Source organism: Micropterus dolomieu, linkage group LG12, assembly GCF_021292245.1.
Source record: "Micropterus dolomieu isolate WLL.071019.BEF.003 ecotype Adirondacks linkage group LG12, ASM2129224v1, whole genome shotgun sequence".
NCBI classification, from domain to species: domain Eukaryota; kingdom Metazoa; phylum Chordata; class Actinopteri; order Centrarchiformes; family Centrarchidae; genus Micropterus; species Micropterus dolomieu.
The window spans coordinates 8,470,827-8,493,173 of NC_060161.1; the positions used below are offsets into that span (position 1 = coordinate 8,470,827).

The window sequence follows — 22,347 nt, forward strand, 5'->3', positions numbered from 1 at the left end:
CAGCATGCTTCACCACCTCACGCAGGCTATCTGGGAGGAAAATAAAGTCCCATCAGACTGCAGAGATGGCAACATTGTAAAGATTCCCAAGAAATGAGACCTCAAGAGAACCCCTTATGAAACTGCTTATTAGTACTATGTGCTGAATTTCAGCTGATACTGTACTATATATCCTTGTCAAATTGGTATTGTATATAAATGTGTAATACTGTCACAGCACACTCTTTCATTTATAAGAACCTCAGAGGAAACTTAAGGGGACCTGAGGGCTTTCAAATGTCTTTTACTTTACGTTGAAGAGCTAGGCGTTAGCTCCACACTGCGGGCGCTTGCTCGAGCTGTATACTGTATTTAGCCCCGGTCATATTATCCGCATTTCAGTACAAATCTGCCAGCACAGTGTTCCTGCTCAGTGCACCCTCTAGCTGGTAAAACCAAAATGTTCACACTCACAGTATGAAAGTACATCAGAAACAACTCGGCAGGCAACCACAGAGCTCTCATTTCCCCTATGTGTTTGAAAAACTGTACTTTAGAGAGAGCATTTCAACTCGCTTTCTTCTCCAAATGTTCTTTGAAAGTAATCCAGGACTGTTAACTTCAAGCGTATTGGTACAAAACAAATTTCAGTTGGTCGCTTTTACAAATAAATATACAGTTAACAAATAAACTAAAATTTAAGAATGCCAAAGCAAATTAATGACAGGAAAACTATTTCCACAAAGATATTTTATTCTATTCTTCTGAGTGTAATGAACATGGGACAGTTAAAGCATAACATGGTTTTGTCAATGATCAGAATTTTAAGACAAAAGACAAACACCTTTTTAACGAATATCACATAGTTAGTTATCAAGGCAGTCAAAAACATTAATTTGACACAGGGACAAAGGCAGACTAACAATTTAAGTTTGGAATCTTCTGAAGAACCAATGGGCAGTCATCAGAGCCCGGAGGCAGAAAAGATGGAGAGAACACATGAATATAAATTAATATTTGGTTGTGAATAAAAGAACCTGAAGCCACCACAGAGGTGGATCTACTGAAAGCAACTGCAGTGGGTTGAAATGTGCAATGTAACCATTACTGTCCTATAGCTGCAGGAGTAGCCAGAATATTCTACTCTTGTGGTTTCTGATAAATTCTGTGTTTCATCAGTGTTTTCTAACCTCTTTGTTGGCACATTGCTGCCACCTGTTGATCGGTGGAACAGAGTAACTTCTGTAAACATGATGACACTTTGGAACGTTTCATTTCCTGTCATAGAATCTGCTCCGCTGATCTCCCTCTATTGTTATTCCATTCACAAACAAGTTTTGGGGGGGATCCTTGCTTGAGGCCGACAGGATTACCTTCTTAATACTGTCATACCAAAGCAGATGGTACCATCAAGATGCACATTGTTAAACCCAGCTCTAGATATTAGCAATCAAATGTTGTGTTAAATGTAAATTATGGCAACTGATAGACCCCCACAGACAGCAGGCAGCAATGGGTTCATCTTAGAAAAATTAAATATGGGAGGTGTTAGTAGCTTAAGCAGACTTCTTTTTATCTTTAAATCAAACATCATCTTACAAACTAAATATTCACATCTCATTTACATTCAGGTCTGCTCTGGAATTACAACGTAGCATCATTCTCAAAAATGAGAATACTGTAATAGACACTATAGACACTATGTTTCTTGGCACCAAACATGGATAATTAGTTTTTGGACGGTATTCCTCTGTCACCATTACATGAACTCGCTATTGATGCCATGTTGGACTGGTGCTGAGAATAAGAAAAATTACACGTGTTGCTCTCTCCCTGCGCTGCGCTTGGTGTGTTGCTGTTAGTGTTTGGACATCTTGCGGATCATGTAGTTGAGGATGCCTCCGTGGTGGAAATACGCCAGCTCCACGTCGGTGTCGAACCTCATCCGCACTTGGAATGTTTTTCCCGTGTCGAGCTGTGGGGGCAGAGAGAGACAACATCAAGCTTCATGTCACCTCAGCAGCAGAACCATGTCCACCGTTCCACAAGAAACCGTCCCTAACCAACCTTCACGTCCACTATCATCCGGGGTGTGAGCTGCGTGGGGATGATGATGGTGTAGCGCTCTCGGCCGGTCAGTCCCAGGCTGTCTGCAGTGTCTCCTGGAAGATACTCCAGAGGAATCACTCCCATCCCAACCAGGTTACTGCGGTGAATCCGCTCATAGCTCTCTGCTATGACTGCCTTAATACCCTAAAAACAAAAAGAAAAAGTTAAGATTCACCCTGTAAATCTCTGGCTTTATCAGGAACTTCTTACAGCTGCATCTCAGTCTCAACTCCACAACTGACAAATTTTTTCCCCTATGAAAAGAATCTATTATCAGGATTTCTGCAGGGTTCACCTACATTTAAGATTTGTTTTTATTATTATTATCTGTGACTTATTTTATGTTCTCTTTAGCTCCTTTTTGTGCCCAAACTGCAACTGACCTTCCCTCTGGGTTATCATGAAGCTGTTCTATCGCCCACTGATGAAGACAATGTGATGTCTTTAGCTAATAATTGGCCTTGAGTTCACTCTGAGCCTAGCTTAATATCACATGTATTTTCTTTTACTGGTTACTAAAAGTTGATCCTCACCAGCAGAAAGGGGCCCTTTGCTGCCCAGTCTCTGGAGCTGCCTGAGCCGTACTCCTTCCCTGCTAGAACCAGCAGAGGGACCCCGGACAGCTGGTATCTCTCTGCAGCATCAAACACGTCCAGCTGAACAAAAAGGGTGAAATAAGAACGAGTTAGTTCATGTGTAATAGTCCACCTAGCCTACAGGATGTGAGGCAACGGTGAGGTCTTTGCTCGAAGCTTAAACAGAAGCATCATGTAAAAGTTTCCCTACTTGCTGAGACAAAGACAACTGAGCATTTTGTTGAGCTCAAAGAATGACGTGTGTCGAGCAGCACAGCATCTGCATGGTAACCGTTACAAAGTTATAGACAGGTCAGGTGGTGCATGCTGACCGTATCTCCAGTTGGCAGGTGGATGGTTTGTGGCGCCTGCTTGTTGAGGAACTTGTTAAAGAGGCGGATGTTGGCGAACGTGCCTCTAGCCATGACGGCGTCGTTGCCTCGTCGTGAGCCGTATGAGTTGTAGTCCCGGTGGGTCAAACTGTCAATTGAATTGTGAAACAGAAAGCTTTTATGGTCAGTCTCATTCCAGTTAGCTTCAGCCCAGGGTTTCCTCTTGTTATCCGATTGTTTTAGTTAGATAAATGCATTTTTCACTGCCTTTGTTATGTCAGGCAGGCGGGGATCGAGCCACCGACCTTCTGGTTAGTGGACGACTGCTCGACCCCCTAAGCCGCAGCTGCCCTGGTAGTCTGTGTATCATTATTATTATTATATCTTTATGTCAAATTCACTGTTTTCAGAATGCTTGCATGTGGCCTTTTAGTACCACTATTTAAAGCGCACACCAACCAAGAGACAAAACCCACGTAAAAGACTGCTGTTGATACTTCTTTACAGCGGAAAGTGGAGAGGCGACTCACCCTCTGTTGGTCAGGTAGCGTGCTGCAGAGCTGCTCCTGGCGATGTTCCCTGCAGGAGAAATGTGGTCTGTGGTGACCGAGTCTCCCAAGTTCAGCAGCACGTAGGCGTCGATTATGGATTTGGGTGGTTGCAGATTCATGGTCTGAATGAAGACAACATGATAAGATGATGATACAGTAACACCATGCCCAAAACTTAATAACAAAAATAAATGGGTACAATATTGTCTGAAGAATCTTCTGAGTACCAGTAGTAGCAGAAGTATAAAGTAATAAATACTAGTAACAAAGAATAGTAGCCCTCCTAGAGAAAGCCCTGGGTGAATAATGATCATGAAAACATTTTTTTAAACAAGAAATCAAACTCAGGACATAATTCGACTCCATATTTGTATTTCATTTTAACTGAAATGTCAGGAGAACACGATTTGTAGGCTGGGACTTCTCTATAGCACCAGTGATTCATTTTTATGGTATGTTCATTTAAATGGCAGCTCCTGCAATTTGGATATTACACTTATCCATACTGATTTTTTCACAATATTTTGATTAATTGTTTAGCCCTAGTGAGCATAAATGACTTGATTTATTTTGACATTGAATATACAATTTTTAAATTACAAAAATAATAAAATTGCACTTATGTCTTTCTTTTTTCACAGTGAACCTACTAAAATATGAAATATAAACTCTTTGTTCCAACACTTATGGTCCTTTGCAGAAAGGCGTTAATATAAGCATAAAAATTTGAATTTTTCTTTTGCAGTGTTTTGTTTTGGAATTCACTCATAACTATGTGTCACATTTTGCAGGTAGTTCACCATTTCTAAACATGAAAATTAAAATTGCAAAATTAAATTTCTATCAGATTAAATTATTTCATTTTAATAACTGCAGCCTTGGTCCTCCGTATATTAGCAGTGGTAGTAAAAGTAGAAGCTGCATACATTTAGAAAGACTGCTTTGTATATTTACCAAATCCTTGAAGAATGGTGGTGACTTGATGTAGGTTGATTTGGGGTCCCAGGTATACAGCTTATCAGAGGGAGCAACCAGAGAGTTCCAGCGTTCATTCACTTTCTGCAACAACACAACATCCCAACAAATCCATGTCAGTCACACATCTACGTCACACTGCAGGAATGCTTGCTTCCCAGTTCTCTTGCTAACAGACTAAAGGTTATTTTACCTCTATCTTCTCATAGACTTCTTTGAACATTGATGGGATGACATACGTTCTCTCCACTTCCTGGATCTCCTGCCGTGTGGGCCAGATATCCCTCAGGAAAATCTCTTTGCCTTCAGAGTTAATGGCTGCAAAGGCGACAGAGGACAAGAGGGCAGAATTAAACATGTGAAACTACCTTTGTTTTATGCTTTAAGCTCAAAAGTAGTTGCATCTGTGAAGCTCATAAATAGGAAAACAAAAGATTTAAATCACACATAAAAGTTAAATCAAATGTTAATTCCAGCATCAAGGCTGACCTGATGACATCACACAAATGACAAAAATGAAGAGTCAAGACGGCCTGTTCAGGCCTAAAAATGATTTAAGCATAAAGGAGGATACATCTTAGACTCATACGAAGATCAAGCCAAGCAAGTGTATGAGCAACGCTATAGTCAAGAGCAGGCTGGTAGAAATGCCAGTGAAGAGCTTGGGGGGCTGTTGCAAATCTCAGTGACACAAACCAAGTCAAGCAGCTGAGAGAAGAGACCATCGACAACACCTTTCTGCCAAGAAACCTTAAACTCTGGTGTCTACAGGTGGGATAGTGCCCTCGCTTGCTGTGGCCATTCACTGTATGTGAGGTCCCCATCACTCAAGTTGAAAAACTGGAGAGGACAGAGAGCTCCTTCATTAAAAAGTTGCTGGAAATGCCAAGATCTCTAAGCAGCATCTACTTACATAACAAAAGGAGCCCTGAAACTGCCACAGGGCTTACTGAAGAACTCAAGTGCGCTAAGGCGAGACTTGAGATGACTCTTTTCCAAATCCGGCGGGGAGACATATCTTTAAAGAATGGTACAAGAGTTCCCAGCGAGTATTTTTGCTTGAAATGCCCAACCCTAATTCAAACTGCACTGCATCCACATGAGTCACTCTTATATTCACAGGCCAACCCTGGAAGCTATCTTTTTAAATGTCAGGTTTGTCTGATCAAATTTTAACAGTTCTGTTTGTGCAAATGTCACTTTTAAATCCAAAGACAGACTGTAGCCAATACCACTGTGAAAACATCAGCTTGCATTTATAATGAGATCTGTACACAGGCCCCAGATTTGACTGGCTTTAACCAAAGTGATAAAAATGTTCAGGGCTAACCAGCCTGGAGCAGCTTCTGATCTCTCTGACAGTCTTCTGGAAAGGCACAGACGCTGGCTGTGCTTTGGTACTGAATGCCTCCAACACTGTGTGGGTACCTGAGTTGCAGCTCGGCCAACGTCTCTCGTACGAGAGGCTCTTCCAGTGTGTGTGGGAAGTGCCAGTACACAATCACAGCCACGCTGTGTAGAGGTAATAAGTTAGTATTATGGTTCATTAGCCCTAAATATTTATTGAGAAAGAAGAGACATTAACCTCTTGTTTAAATCCAACAGCCTCTGTGATGGCTAGCAACGCTAAGTTAGCCTAGTGTGCCAACCACAGAGCCACAATCTTTGCAAAGACACGACAAAATCAGTCAAAAATTATTATGCATCTCACTCAACCGATGCAACAGAAGCAGAGACATACATTTTTTAAATTTCACACATTCTTCCTACATAACCCGCAGGGCAACTGGACTGGAGTTTTGTCTGCGATTCAGGTGTTAGTGGCAGCTAATGTAGCCTGCAGCAGAGATGAGCAGCAGGCTGCAGAGGTCTGCTGAGCTCACTTCTTTCTAACTCCACACCAACAGATCCGGTTTATTTGTAGTCTTTAACTGACGCTGACTCAAGTGGCATCACTTGAGGACATTTATCAGACTTCACACAGCACCCTCTGACACTGAAGGCTTTACACTACTTTTTAAGTGGAGTTCCTGTTGAAATTGTAGGCTATAATTTACAGATCAAGTTTCCTGCACAAACTCTGATCCTCCCCAGTATGACACATAAAAAGAGAGTGATCATGAGCTTGTCATTGGCCATGTCTTCACCAACCTGCTTTTAAACTCAGCTCCCCCCCTCCATGAGGTACCTTAGTACAGCCAATCTCATACACAAACCAGCACATTCTGTGCTTAAGTAAAGTTTACTACTCTCAAAGTGGAACTACTCACCAATGGGTTCTTTCTCGAAGTCTATCCTCACAGTGCCGGCTATGGCATAAGCAATGACGAGAGGTGGAGAAGCCAGGTAGTTTGCTCTGGTGTTGGGGTGGACTCTTCCTTCAAAGTTTCTGTTTCCTGATAGGACCCCTGCAGCAACCAGATCTCCCTGAAACACAAAACAATGTAAACATCTCCAATGAACATGACTGAAAATACCGTGTGCAGTTATATTTTGAGATGTATTCTGTTAATCTACATAGCTTGTAAAACTAGAGAGGAAAAATACTTCAGATCAAGAGAAAGTCCAAGCAAACAACACACAGGACCACAGGACATGTAAGTGACTGAGGAATGCTTGGAGGAGGGAGAGGATGAAAAGCAGTAATGAGTGCTTGCGCAGTGAAATGATACAGCAGGGATGTGGAAACGGCCTCTTGGTACCTGGGTTATGGCCTCCACCACCGGCTCTGGGAGCGGCCCACTGTTGCCTATACAGGTCATGCAACCATAGCCAACAACCTCAAAGCTAGCAGGAAAGACAAAACAGTTGCAAATGATCATTATCAATTATCAAAGAGCATCATACTAACTTCAGTAGACTGTGCCATGTGGGGCAGAAAAAAAAAACGGCACAAGCAAAGAAAAACAAGTAGCACTTCTTTGTGTACTAGACTTGGACAATAGGACAATATTTACTGTGAGACTACGGAGAACTTTGGTCTGCTGACGAGACATTTTGCTCTAACACAGTGCCGCTTAGTTCGAAACAGACTATCTCACACAGTTTTTTGTCTCCAACCCGCCAAAAATCACATGACCATCATCACTTGTATCAAAGAGGTGTTTGAATACAGGGTGTGCTTGACAATCAGTCGGTGTTAAAAAGCATAGCTGTAAACTGTGGTTAGTTTTGTAATGGCGACCTTGACTGATCAAATTAATAATAATGACAGCAGGGAGACTACTTAAACTCTGACTGTCATTATGGTTTTGATTTAAAGATTCAGGGTTGCGAATTACAACCAACAATTCACTCACCGCTCATGCAATACCAAGGACAAGCCAGCAGATGTCCCCATTTACACTGTATCAAATGCTTCAAAATGACAAACTCTTTTAAGCAGTTTTCTCGTAGTGATTCAGCGGCTTCAGAAAGCTTCATTTCCCCGTCACTACTCTAACGCTTCTACTGCAGTAGCAATTTCTTTAGTATCTCCATATTCTAAATCAATGAGCAGGACTGTACTATGGCAATACTGTCACATGCATTACTGTGCAGTTGTGTAAACGACACGGTTTCATTAAAGCAAGATGTGATTGGTAAGGCTGACACCAATTCAGATGCTGAGATTTTAAAACACGTATATAACATAAACCAACATTTCAGATTCCTTAATCCGGACACCTAACCAAGATATAAAGTGAGTGGAACATTTACTGATGTCATAGCTTTGGTATTTCTATATTACAACTTAATGGTACTTACTGGCAGACATGTATGGAAACACTGATGTATATAGCTTCAGTACGCTATTGTCTGCAGAGCGCATTGTACTATACAAAAACCTAGTTTTCCCAAAGCTTTCAACTGCATTTCAGTCTTCCTCAGCAGATGGACTTTGCTCAGTTGTCATTTAATATGGAACTTTTGTCACATGGTAACAGGTGGTTCTATATATCTCCTTATACACATGTAATCTATGTATTTATTAGCTCTATCTATGACAACAGAACAAACGCCATCTGCTTCAGAAGACTTAAGTTCAAAGATGAGGAGAAAAGCTATTAAGTGGACCATGACATTAGTTTTTGTGTGCGTGAAAAAGACGTTTTAAAAGGTAAAGAGTGAACTTTCACACTCAACACATAACGTGGCTTTGTACGAACATGTTGGAAATCCTCCATACATAAAGAAAACTGACTGAATAAGAAATTCGAGTAGCTTACCCCAGCTGAGAGAGGAAATCCATCACGCCACTCTCCTTCAGGTAGTAGGTGACCACTCCACTGCCAGGTGACAGGCTGGTCTTTATGTACGGCTTCACGCTCAAGCCACACTCAATTGCTTTTTTTGCAAGGAGTCCTAGAAGAAGAGCATTTATCTTTAAAGAGTGTGTAAGATTACTGTCAGAATAACAGGACGGTAACATTTCCCACATGTGTCCAACCTGACTAGGAGACACTTATCAAAATCCCATGATATTGCAGAGATTCCATGAACAGAAGTACCGTACACTCACCTGCTCCAAGCATGACAGATGGGTTGCTGGTGTTGGTGCAGCTGGTGATAGCAGCGATGACCACTGAGCCGTGGCTTAACGTATACTCTTTTCCATTAAACTGGAAGGGGACTGTGATGCTGTGACGTTCAGGAGCCACTTGGAAACCCTTGAAACCTTGCTAAAAATGTCACAAAACAAACGGAAATTAATTGTTTTGTGGAACCAAGTGAAAGTAACAGCAACGGAGTCCTGGATACAAGTGAAAGCAAGCATTGGGCTGGGTTTGAAATGTTCTGATTCTAACCTAATACATTACAAACATGTGTAATGCCCCAGAACAGTGGTTCATTTTATGATACCTTACTTATGATATATTAACATGACATAACATGCTTTCTTTCAACAAAAGAAACAAAGAACAACAGATGTTTGTTCTAGAGCCCGACTGATAAAAAGTGATGGTAAAATGAGTTAACTACAGATAAATCGGTGTCTGTGTTTATAACAGCTGTTAAATGACAATTAAGAAAGAAACAGATAAAAAGAAGACAGATCCTTCAATCATGTTATGAGTGTTGTTGTTGCATAGTTTGTCCAACAGAGGGCAACACCTGTTTGGAATTTACAAATCCACCACAAAACACAGCAATCAGCTGACAGAACCAGCTGTCCTGTTCAAAGTACTATTTATAACACAAAAAAAGTTGTTTATATTATGTCTCTGAAAAGAAGAAGAAAAAAACCCCCCAATATTAGTATTAGAAATTAGTAGTTCCTTTGTGCCATACACACACACACACACACACACACACACACACAAGTGTAGGCCTATATTAAAATATGGTAACATATAAAATAAAATAAAACAATAATAATACAGTTATTCTTTGAGCTTTTATATAATTTATTATGATATTTTATATTAATTTTTTTATCCTTTATTTTCTTATTTTTCAAACTAGTCTTTTAGCATACACATTCATGTATCGTTTACATCTGTGACAAACTCACCACCACTCACTCATAATGTAATGCATTATAAACATGAGAAGTGTACTGGTGCCTACCTTTGCTCCCAGGCAGGTTTCAAAGTCCTTTTTCATGTCGGACACAGCAATTCTGTCCTGAGGTCTTTTGGGACCGCTGCAGCATGGAACCACCGTAGTCAGATCCAGCTCTACAACCTGAGAGACAGAGAGATCAGGATATACCAAAGACGTGGTTCATAGTCATAATTTTCTAATTCATACTTTTCAGCTGAACAGTCTAAAACTGCTAAAACTTCAAAATAATGCAGAGACTGACCTGAGTGAAATCTGGGTCCTGAGAGACATCGTTGTAGTCTCTAAACATGGCCACTGCCTTCAGGTACTTTGTAATGTAGGCCAGCTGTTCTGCTTCTCGCCCTGAATAAAAAAAACTTGGAATATAATTCACTGTGATAAATCAGAAAGCTGCCTTAAATAAAATCCATTTTTTTATTTATTATTTATTATAAATTAGGTATCCCTTTAGTTCAAATCAAGCGGGAAGCTTCCTGTCTACAATATGAAGCCGATGCGGAAGTCCCTAAAACCTGCGTTCTATTGAAAATCCAGCAGGGGGCGACTCTTCTGGTTGCAAAAAGAAGTCCGGCTCCATTAGAAATAATGGGGAAATGACTACTTCTCAACTGATTTATTACCTCAGTAAACACTTTCCTGATGAGTTTATGGTCTCAGTCACTAATTTCAAGTCTTCTTCAATACAAAATGATGTTCATTTAGTAAATTATGGTCCCATTTATTTTGAAATAGACCACAAAGCAGAGTATGTTAGTATGTTTCAGGGCGGGGTTATCTATGATTGACAAGTCGTTACCATGGCGACCTGTCAATCAGGCTAGAGCTGACGCGTACACTCGGCACTGTGTAAATTTAACCAGCGCCGTTGAAAAAGCTTATTAGGAGTCGGCTGTTCAGTTTCTCTGTTGAGTACATTTAGTTTTATGACTGTTGTTCGCTAGACAAAATTATCAGCCCTGTTAAAATGACAGTTAACGTGAGTTACAGTTGCACCCAGCTAAGCAAGCTAGCTAGCTCCAGACACGGCCGTTAGCTCTGCCGTATCGTCACTTCCGGTCACTTCCTGGTCGCAAAAACTCGACATGGCGGCGACCTATCGGTTTGTGGACTGCCGTTTTGAAGCCTCGAGTTTGGCCAACGGGTGACGTCACGATGACTACGTTCATTTCTTATATACAGTCTATGGTTCAAATCTTAAATCTGCAAATAATCTCTCTAACAGTACTGTTAGACTGCCTTTTCTTCATTTGAGGAATGTTGGTACACTGATAAGTTACTAAGTGCAAGCTAGCTTTTAAAAAACAAAAAAAACAGACATATGTTGGAGAATCAAATCTTGTGCACATTGATGGGGATGGAGGAAATATAAATCAGTAGCTCAGGACCTGACAGTAAAGCCACCATGCAACAGTATTTGCATCCTCTACAGCTTGGCACTGACCGGTCTGCTCGAGGTACTTAATGCTGACGTCGTCCACGGGGAAGAAAGCTGCTGTGGCGCCGTACTCTGGACACATGTTGGCGATGGTGGCTCGGTCAGCGATGGACAGCTGAGCAACACCGGGGCCAAAAAACTCCACAAACTTTCCCACAACACCCACCTGACGGAGGTGCTGAGAGAACAAGGGGAAAGGGACCATGTCAAACGGTGATGTCAGCAATGTTAAATTCAAGAGAAGTGGACATCTCATAAATACCCCAACATGATCACACACACACTCTACACAGCTCTTATTTTGTATTACTGCACTTTGAATGTTACAGTTGGTAAATAGTTTAAGCGTAAAAGCTGATTCAATTTACCTTAGTAACAGTGAGGACAATGTCAGTGGAGGTAATGAGTGTGTCTGGGGTACCGCTCAGCTTATATCCCACCACCTCAGGCAGTACCATGCTTATTGGCTGACCCAGCATGACAGCCTCGGCTTCAATTCCACCGACACCTGAAGGTTATACAACAACTTTTATTTAGAACTTCATAATCAATGATCAATCAAATAAAGGTTGTTTGGGTAAGTGTCGTGTTATCATTAGCTAAAAGCTCATCCGCTGCATGAATAAATGAGAGCAGGCATTGCAACAGAGTAAATCTTTGAACAACACAATGGTCCAAGCTTTGGTTTCCAAGGAAGGTTAAAAAAGACAACTGGACTTGGGTTGAATATACTTGAAGACATTTCGCCTCTCATCAGAGAGGTTTTTTCAGTTCTGTTAAAATGACAGTTAATGTGAATTACAGATGCACCTAGCTAAGCAAGCTAGCTAACTCCACACAGAGCTGTTGGCTCCACAGTCTCTTCCAAATAGGTGCCGCTGGTTGCAAAAACTCAACATGGCGGCGCCCTTTCGGCCAAACTTGAGACTTCTAAACGGCAGTCCACAAACCAACAGGTGACGTCATGATGGATACCGTATGATTCGTTGGTGCTCCTGGCTGTTGTAACGACAGTAGTTGTGGTCGTTGGAGTCAGAGACTTGGGCCCCATCTACACTACTCCGTTTTAGATTACAAACGGAGAATTAAAACAAATACTCTGTCCTCACCAGCGTTTTAGCTGGCCCCATGTGACTTCAATGACCACAACGACTGCCTTCCCTGCCAGTCAGTCAAATCTAAGGAGGCCTCTTGGATGAGAGGCGAAAAGTCTTCAAGTATCATCAACCAAGTCCAGTTGCCCTTGATTTTAATCTTCCTTGGATAACTATGACCTGGAGGACTGAGAATCTTCACTGACAGCTTTGGTTTCCCTTTTCCATCTTTATAGTAGTGGTCAGGGAATAAAGCTGCGTCTTGTGAAACTGGTTAAAACTTCATTATTGTTGTACACGATAAGATCAGCTGACACAGACAAACTTCTTCATTCCTGTAAATGTAATTTTTTCACTATATCCATAGATATTGTTCTCTAGCATGCTCATGGTTTGGTTTATCCAGCAACTGAAATACCTGACAAATCAAGGTACTTCACTACATTGATGCAAACAGCAAATATTTAGAGTCCTGCTCAATGATTTGCAACAATATCCACACTGGGATACACACCACAGTGTAAATGGCATGGCAACACCTCTGACAGTTGACAAATGTATATTGTCTCAGAGTATATACTGTCATTTTGCCCAACTCCAGGGAAATAAGCTTTCTTTCTGAGAGTAAGATGAGACGACTATCAGCCTCATGTCTGTTGGCTAGCTAGCCAGTATGTAACACGTTTTTAACATTTCCTTTTGTGTTTGCTTAAACAACGAGAAACTTGTTCATCGGTGAGCTTTAGATGTGTTGGTAGGTGTATTTTTGGGCAGAGCTAGGCTAACTGTTTCCCCCCGCTTCCGCTTTTTATGCTAAGCTAGGCCAAATACATCCTGACAGCAGCTCTTTCCTCAGTGGAGAAGCACGAGACTCATATAAATCATCTCATCTCACTATCGAAAAGAGCGCAAAGACCTAACTATTTCTTTCAGGACTTTAGAAATGTCCTCACAGCAGTGGTGTTGTGAAATGACCTGCTGGGTAAAAATAAAAAACAGTGGCTCACTAAATAACCTCAACATAATGAAAACAGAGAACACGCTGGGTTTTAAGAGGCCAATACTTCTACTTGTTCTTGGAAACCTTTTCCTCTATGATCCACCTTTACATTCTCCACCAACACATATAACCCACAGCTGAACACACAATGACAAGACATATTCTTACCCCAGCCCAGGACTCCCAGTCCATCGATCATGGTGGTGTGGGAGTCTGTGCCCACCAGGCTATCGGGGTAGACGTACCCGTCATAGTTAAACACCACTCTAGCCAAGTACTCTAGGTTGACCTGGTGAACGATCCCTGATCCAGGAGGAATGATTCGCATGTTCCTGAAGGCTTTAGAGCCCCACTGGGGAGAACAGACAACACATTAAAGGGTTAACAAACATCTCTTCATAGTTACCTTTACATCAGACACACTGGGTTTGGTAAAATGTCGTACCTTTAAGAACTGAAATCTCTCTCTGTTGCGGTCAAACTCCAAGTCCTGGTTTTTCTGAAGGCTATCAGACCTGAAGGAAAAAGAGCCAGTATGTTTAAATTATAGAGGAAGAGATAATTGTATTACATAGTGGATAATGTATCTACATGGAGAATAATACAGTTTTTATTAACCGGTGGTGCCATGGTGGAAAGAGTGTCATGGACCTGGTCTTACTTCCTGTTAAAGTCCACTTGGATGGAATGATCGATGACGAGGTCAGCAGGGCAAACGGGATTGATCTTCTCTGGGTCACCGCCTAGTTGCATCACCGCATCCCGCATGGCAGCGAAGTCCACCACAGCAGGGACACCACTGCAAGGAGGGTTTAGAGTCACAACATGTCACCTGCAGCATCATTCACACTTCATCAGTTCAATATGGATTATGTACGGCATCTAGAAAAAGGGCTGGGCGACATCACCTGAAATCAATATCACAAGTAACTGTCACATTTATCTCAATAACAATTAATGAGGCTATAAATTTAAAAACACACCTGAAGACAAGATTTTCTTAGAAATTATTAAGTTGTTGTCCTAAGCAATAAAGAGAAAAGCATGGATTATGACTATGTGTAGTAGCCTTCAAGGCTTTTGTTGACTCATATTGTCATGGCTGCATCAGTAAATCAGATGCAAATCTTCTAGTTACCTTAAAGTATAAAACTGAGAAGTTATTGTTTTTCTTTTCGGCTGTGTTCGAAACGGAAGGCAGTTGCCTCACTACCTCTCTACCGTAATAAACAGCTGCCTCAGAAGGCATCACTTTTAAATGAAGGCAGGTCTTACACTTACAGTAACGCGTGACGTCAGCTCGCCGTCTCTTCTGGCTGTCTGAAGAGACGCTAGCCTTAGCATCTGCTAACTAGCTATTGAAAGAGATGCCTCAGAAATCATACTGAACAAACTTGGTTGTTTACAGTCACGGGCTAATATGATAGGTCAGTGTTTAGTTCTCGCTAGCTTTTCAAAAATCAAAGCAAGAAAACGACTAAAAACGTTTTAAAACGTGTATTTGTTTACAAATTTGGCTTGTTTGTCCGCCATCTTGACCAGTTTTCGAAAGCTCCGCCTGCCGCAGCCGCGCTGCTTTATGGGTAATAGTCAGCATCAAGTCACCATCGATGCTGCCTTCAAATCGAGATCGTTCCAGCCGTTTCGAACGGCACTCGATGCCTGGCTGTCCTGTTAGACACCTTCTGAGACAGCAGTTTAGCCCATTTCAAACACAGCCTATGTCAACAAATCTCATGAAATTACAATAATCAAACAATGTGTTAGTCCGTCTCTCACTCTTTCTGACTTCCCTACCCTGTCCGGGACTCTGAGCCCACTGGTTTCTACTGAAGACTTAAACTTTTTAAATTCTTAAACAGCTGGTCACTGCAGTTTTAAAGCTGAAGTAGGCCATTTATTTCAGATGAAATTCTCTTTACACCCACACCACGATCAATAACTCAAAACACTCCAGACACAAAAATGAAACAAATCTTTCATCTGTGGCTGTCGCAGTACTGTAGTAAGCACCTTCTGCCTGCCTACCTGCACACACGCATAAATTTGTAGTATCAAAGCTGTGATTACCCTGATGACATCACTATGGCATCGTTGGGGTTATTTTGTAAGACTCTGTAAAGGGTTTCATCCGTTTCTAACAACCTATGGAGCAGCTCACAGACCTGATGAAAATGAATAGTGTCCACATACGTGAAGTCCTGCAGAATGACCCGGGCTGGTCGGAATGGTACCTCCACTGTTTCAGTCTGGGTCTGCTTCCAGTTGAGGATGCTTTCCACATCTGAGCCCTTCACCAGAAACTCATCACAGTTCCTGACAGCAGACTCCAGGAGGACCCGGATGGAGAAGGGCAGACGGTCTGAGGAACAGATGCATAGTAGAATATTTACCACTTACGCTATTCAATTACACTGATAAGAGTTTTCATATCTGCATTCAGTAAAGAACTGCTGTTACCATATCTGGGATCTCCAAGTTTGGAAAGATTGTAAAACTGTTGCTTTGGGTCCTTGGGGTCCAGAGGCTCAACTAAACGCTGAAAAGGATTATTTGCCGTCACAGACATCCTCTTCTATGTGTCAGTACAAAACTATAAGAAAAAGAAATAAAAGTCTGTTTTAAAACTCCATACAATCCACCACAAATCATTATTTTGATCAAATCAAACAAATAATCTCTTAAGTCTTCCTTTGTTTTTGTTTTTCTACCTTTCACACGCTAAATGCACATGTAGACCAAATTACTCAAATAGGGACATAGTCTCTCTTTACAGAGATTAAAGAAGGATAATTCCCAGGCCTGTCTACAATCTGAGGTCTTTTCCATATTCAGCGTGGAAATGGATTAGCCTTTAAGGTTGCAGTCCACGTGTGTTGGTAGAGCCGAGGGTTAGTGAACCCATGTTTTGCTAAGCTTACGTAATTAAATCTCTTTAGCAATCTGACAACATTTCAAATAGAGAAACGTGCAGCTGAATGTTCGACACGCTGTACTTGAAAATGAACTTGAATATGAACACAAACAGAATGACAATTCAAAAAATCTTGACCTACTACAGTTCATTTCCCCCACCGAGAGACATTATGTGTGAGAAGTGAACTGATAAAGAAGTGCAGGCTAAAGCTCTGCAGCAGAATGCAAAGTCACTTTATGATCCTGATGTTACTGTGTAATGTAACAGGTCTAGAGCAGCCAGCACTGTGTGTAAGGCGTGTCTAATGTGAAAATATTAAATAGTGATATTGAATGTGAATCATAATGACTACTGCTGGGTACTGAACCTCTGTATTTCATTTTGGTTCCAACTTCAATGTAGTGACAGCAACAACAGCTGCAACTGAATGTCTGATTTTTTTGTCTTGTTTACATATTCTGTTATATTTATATTTATTTACAGAATATTAACGCAAAGTATGCTATGTTTAGAAAACTTTTAACATGTCACAATTTTGCCTTATTTATTAAGTAAAAAAAATGTTTTGTAGAAAAACATGTTTAAGGTAACATTCCTCAAAATAATTAGTATCTCTATTATTGTCAACATTTTTACAAACACACCCATAAACTGGCATGAAAAATGGCACCTTTTTAAACTTCTCTGTATAAAATCTTTATTTTAATCAGAGCAACTATTCCTTACGGTGTTTATATGTTACCTCCCTACAGTTGAGATAGGGCTCCAGTTAAACCTGTCCGCACACATCTCCAGCCCTTCAACTTCAACTCGGCCTTCTGACGTAAGTTAGCATTAGCTACTTTGTCAAACTTCAACATTTACAAACGCCTACGTTTTGTATGAATACAGAAAAAGAAAAGAACAGTTTTAGAAACATTACTAGTGGCTTGTCCCCATATAATCTTAGCATGACATGGTATTAAGACATAAAGGTTTTGAATGTGACGGCCAAAGTTAGCTAAATTAACTTAGCTTACGACTCAGGTAGTTATTCTGCATGATAGCATAATGTCGTTCTGCTACGTTAGCAACGTCACGCTACAGGAAAACAGGAAATAAGACAGTTAATTAAATCTTGTCGGATTTTTACCTACGGTAATTTACCTCTGTTTGCGGCAGCGGACCAAACGCAGAGCAAGGTAGTGTGATCCCTGCACTGTGTCAGCAAGATAATCTCATACAAACCCCGTGTTCCGCCCTCCGCCGCAAGCAGCAACCACAGCTGTACTTCCGGTTCCAGCTTTATTCACAGTAAAAGCATCCAGTCGAAACGTTAATGCGACTCAAAACAACATTACAATAATAAATAACACAAGGGAAGAAACTAATTTTACGGTTTCTATAAAATTCCACGGATTTCATTGCCAATAGTTTTATAATGGGGACTACAACAAAAAAAACTACAACTACTACAAAAAGTAGAATCGATAGGACAGGCTAATGACATTCATTGCAGTAACGTTAGGCTATTTCAAGGATCGGTATTTCTTTTGTTTCTCACTTAAGTTTTTATTGAGCTTTCACGAAGATGAAAAAAACAGCACATCAACACAAAAAAAAATACACAGTAAGTTTCACAAACAAAAAAGTAACAACAAACATTTTATTTATTTAGTTGGTGTCTGTCTCACATAAATGTTCCATTTTCAACTAAAGCATTAGTTAGCCTAGAGGTCTTCTGTCATCATCACATTGTCAGTGTTCCCTAGGTAAATCACAGGGCAGATATTTGGTATTTCAAACCCGAAAATATCTTTAACAACTGCATTTTTGTACATTTCAAGAAAATATGTGCATGGTTAGCCTCATGTCCCCACACAGCCTCCAACAGTGTTGTTGTGCAGCAATTTGCCTGCTTTTTATTTTGGCTGTTATGAAAAGGCAAGTTAAATTCTTCCCACAGACTTCCCTCCATATTAGTGGAGCTTATGGATGAACATTGTGTCTCACATATTTGATGCTATTCTTCCTCTGTTATTTGAGTCTTTAACGCTGTTGTGTAGAGTGTTGTTTCCCTGCTGCTTCCTCCCAAAGCTTGGTAAAAAGCATAGATGACCTGAAGCTTCTTTTGTTTGTATGCATCCACAGTCACTCCACTCACAAGGTTCATCTGGGTATCTCTTTTGTAAAGTAGTCACTGCAAATTTCAAAATTTCAAAAATCTTTGTTTTCGAGACCTTACTTTGCCTTTTAATCTTGGGAGCTCATACCTTCACCGTTTTCTGAAACCTACATTGCTGTTATGCCTTTTTGTGCCCCGTTCTTTCAATACTGGATCACACGCCCCTGTCTTAAACTTTAAGTCATACGTAAACCACCTCAGTGTGCAAAGCCCTCTCTTTAATTTCTATTTTTTACCATAGCATTCCATGTTTCTAGCATAGTTGCTACAATTGGATCCATTAACATGTCTGGGTCTGATAAGCCTGTCTGTCCCTTTCAATTTCTTTCGAACAGGACACAGTCAGGTCTACACCAGCAGGCCACATGCTGAGTTGGACTGCATACAAATAGCCATTCCCCATAACTGTTGGTGGTTGTAGTGTTGTTTGTTTTATTCTTGGCTTTTTGCTATTCCAAATGAATCTAGAAATCATGTGTGTGCGCGTGTACGTGTGTGTGATTTAATTATATGTATATAATGAGTTGGTTTGTTTTGTGAAAAGATAAATGAGAAGAGTTTAATGAAATCTTAAGAAAACAGTTTTAAAAAAAAATAGAAACAGAAAGAATGGTTCTTCCCTTCTACCCAGGGACCAGTGGCTGGTGATCACAGGATCCGATACCAGTGCTTTCCAATACAGATTTTAGCTTCTGGCCCCTAAAAATGACCCAATGTCTACTTGTGTCCCATCATCACAGATTATGTGTGGACATGTGCAGTAAGCAGGTCAGTCAAAGAGTGATCTTTCCCTCTGGCATTGTTTCATTTGAAAGAGTTGCCATTTTAAGTCAGAAAAGTAAGCAAAACTTAGTGTAACAAATTCTCTTTTTCCTTTCTTGTCCTTTTAATCATCCGATGATGACCTCTTAGATTTATCATTGGACACCTCAGAGTGTCCCCCATAGCATCAACAAATCCCAAATTGCCTAAATCCACCAAATTTAAGCCAAAAGAAAAAGAATCCAGGGCCCTTGAGTACACAGGCAATAAATATTTGTTTGATTCTGTTTCAAAAACAACAGATAAATCATCTTAATCAGAGAGTTAACTTTATTTTCTTGAAACTGTTCATAAAAAGAGAAGATCAAATGTAGCCTTGATGTGGAAAGTTCTGGTGCAGGTCATTATAATCCCCAGTAGGTGGTGCCATTACATCACAGCCACTGCCAGCACCACCGCCATGACGGTTAGTCAAGAGATGTAAAGTTTTGACTTTTTGACCCAACGGTGCTGCAGAGGTGAGTACACACATGTACATTTCTATTCAAACGTCGTTTCCATTCCACTCTCTCCACTCTAAAGACCTGATGATGTGCAGTGATTGCTTGTTAGAAAATTCATGACTTAGGACTGGTTAAAAAAAAGTGTTAATGTGTTCAAGTAAAAGATGTCAGTATTTATCATCTGACTCTGCTGAATAACCAAACAGTAAGGGCTTGTTGCACAATAAGCACAACAGGTAGTGAAGGATTTGTTTGTATAATTAGACAGTACAGTTTACTGTATGCATCTGTGCTGTTTTTAGTAATTTAAGGATCATCTTTACAGCAGTTTTGCTCAAGGAGACAGAAATGACAGCAATAGCCCTAAACTACTCTTCAGACCGAGACAAGCTATGAAAACCAAGATTAACCCCAGTGATCTGAAGAATGGTACCATAAATAAGTTTGCATTCAGATTACTCTCAGATCACTTTCATGCTAGAATGTGAACTTTCTTTAATGTATTCTAAAACTTAATTATGTGGTGTTTAGGGGTTACAACAGATTCAGGTCATTGAGAACTCAGTGTCGGTCAATTCTAATATAGCACCCAAGCAGTAAATGGTTAACTTTACCCTGTACTCATTTGTAAACTGTAAAACTACCCACAACAAGGGTTCTCTTTAATCCAACAACCTAAGAGTTACTTAAAAATAACTAACAATCATGGGTCAAAAAACCATACTAAAGATCAGCCTCACATTAAACTTACATTTGTGTTTATTTTCCTCCTAACAACAAATATGTGGATATAGTTTTTGTCAAATCATAATCTGTCTCTATTTTTTATTTATAAGTTAGTCGAGCTACAGAATCACTGCTGCCAATCAATGATTGCATTTATATGCGCACTATTATCAGGGTTTTGGAGTATCCCAGGCATGATTTGCGCATGTAAACTCCATGTCCTGGTTTCACAAATCAGGACAAGCCCTTATCCCCGTTTTGAGAAGCCTGGATATGCGAGCTGGAGGCTAGCTGGTGAGGCTTTAAAATATCAGAAAGTTCTAGATGTCAAAAAAAGTGCACTTATTGTGTCCAAAGTGGTAATATATGCAACAACCAAGTCACACAGTGAGTCTCTTTTGCAGGTCTAATGTGGTGCCAAGTTGCTTTACATTGTGGCTCTCTTGCATTGCAGATCTGTCCAGCTGCCACATCAGGCTCTGAATTAACATCAGTGTCAACATGTGGGTCAAAGGTCAACACAGCACTTATTTATGTTTAAATGTTACACCACAGCCACATACTACGTAGGTACATTTCGTGCATTTTTACTTTACATAGCTAATGATGTGATGTCTGAATGTAATTTCCTTCTGTAAATTGTATTGTACAAAGCAACTAATGGCAACATACAGGATATTTTTTTACAGCATTTATCTGAAAATCAATACAAATATCCATATCAAAATAATTGTATATGTAATAATTGTATGTAAAGGCTTATATGTACGTAAATATGCGTGTGTGTGTGGTGGAGTATGCATCAAACCAACTGTCCTTTGTGTTAGTGCCACACAGGAAGGTGACAGAGAGATTGACAGCTCAGTCTGTTCCTGTGACTGAGAGACATTTTTCCATTCAGCCAGGGAGCCTCCACTGCCAACACACTGTATGGCTGCAGCAGTTACAGTACACACACACACACACACACACACACACACACACAAACACACACACGCTGTGACATCATAAGGGGCTGGGTTCTGACAGCCGGCTGTGATTGGCTGACTGAAGATTGCATGTGTGGTTTAAGGAATATGAATGGATTCTGACAGGTTTGTGACGATATAACTGTGACATCAGGGATATCAGGGTGATTGCCAGAATATGTCTAGATCAATCAAACTGACACTGACCGTTCACACACATTTAGCCTCTCCAAATTCTGGCTCATACTGGCTGTGAACGCTGTATTCATGATTCATTTAAATATTGTTAATACATGATGTAGAGAAACCTCAGATTCTGAATATTTTGTCCGGCAGTAAAGACCAACAAAATCATTACAATACATTAGCAGATCAGAGGGAGACAGCTGAGCAAACTGGGATACCTCAGCCCTCAGTCTATCCGACACTCTGACGCAGATAGAGGATGACGTCACACCAGCACCACTATTATTCATTTTCCCTGCAGACATGCACAGAAGAGTCACATAAAGCAAGATTTCCACGTGAAATGATTTGAAACCCTACACTGGAGCCAAGACAACACAGCCTGAGAAAAAACATGCTTACCGTCCTTTGGGACGTGCTCAGAGGTTACAGATGACTGTTCAGCAGTGGGTATTGTACCACAAGGGACATTATGTTTGATCATTCAGAGCTAACATGTCACTGAAGTCTCCAAATACGTCTGT

At 40.6% G+C, this 22,347-nt stretch overlaps 1 protein-coding gene across 3 annotated transcripts; it reads right to left on the reverse strand.

Annotated features, from left to right (window-relative positions):
* Positions 1–714: 714 nt before the first annotated feature.
* On the reverse strand, positions 715–17,789 carry aco1 (aconitase 1, soluble). Of its 3 annotated transcripts, none has more exons than XM_046064566.1 (21): positions 17,661–17,789; positions 16,058–16,190; positions 15,791–15,959; positions 14,259–14,396; positions 14,043–14,112; positions 13,766–13,949; positions 11,872–12,011; positions 11,510–11,681; positions 10,310–10,410; positions 10,072–10,188; positions 9,023–9,182; positions 8,730–8,865; positions 7,224–7,308; positions 6,792–6,948; positions 4,715–4,839; positions 4,501–4,605; positions 3,526–3,668; positions 2,996–3,143; positions 2,622–2,744; positions 2,047–2,232; positions 715–1,954 (listed from the first exon to the last, which is right to left on the reverse strand). In XM_046064566.1, exons 2-21 carry the CDS (start codon positions 16,164–16,166, stop codon positions 1,838–1,840), a joined length of 2,685 nt encoding a protein of 894 aa, XP_045920522.1. In that variant the 5' UTR covers positions 16,167–16,190; positions 17,661–17,789; the 3' UTR covers positions 715–1,837. The 3 variants fall into 3 exon arrangements, with proteins under 3 accessions (XP_045920522.1, XP_045920521.1, XP_045920523.1); XM_046064565.1 differs by having other exon boundaries at positions 17,647–17,741; XM_046064567.1 differs by having other exon boundaries at positions 17,651–17,669.
* Positions 17,790–22,347: the final 4,558 nt, after the last annotated feature.

Excerpts from the sequence above, each read along its gene's own strand:
- aco1 (XM_046064566.1), bottom strand. The coding sequence starts at position 16,166 with ATGTCTGTGACGGCAAATAATCCTTTTCAGCGTTTAGTTGAGCCTCTG. Across the intron at positions 7,309-8,729 it reads GATTTCCTCTCTCAGCTGGG|CTTTGAGGTTGTTGGCTATG; the intron begins GTAAGCTACTCG and ends CTTTCCTGCTAG. Across the intron at positions 4,606-4,714 it reads AAGTCTATGAGAAGATAGAG|AAAGTGAATGAACGCTGGAA; the intron begins GTAAAATAACCT and ends GTGTTGTTGCAG.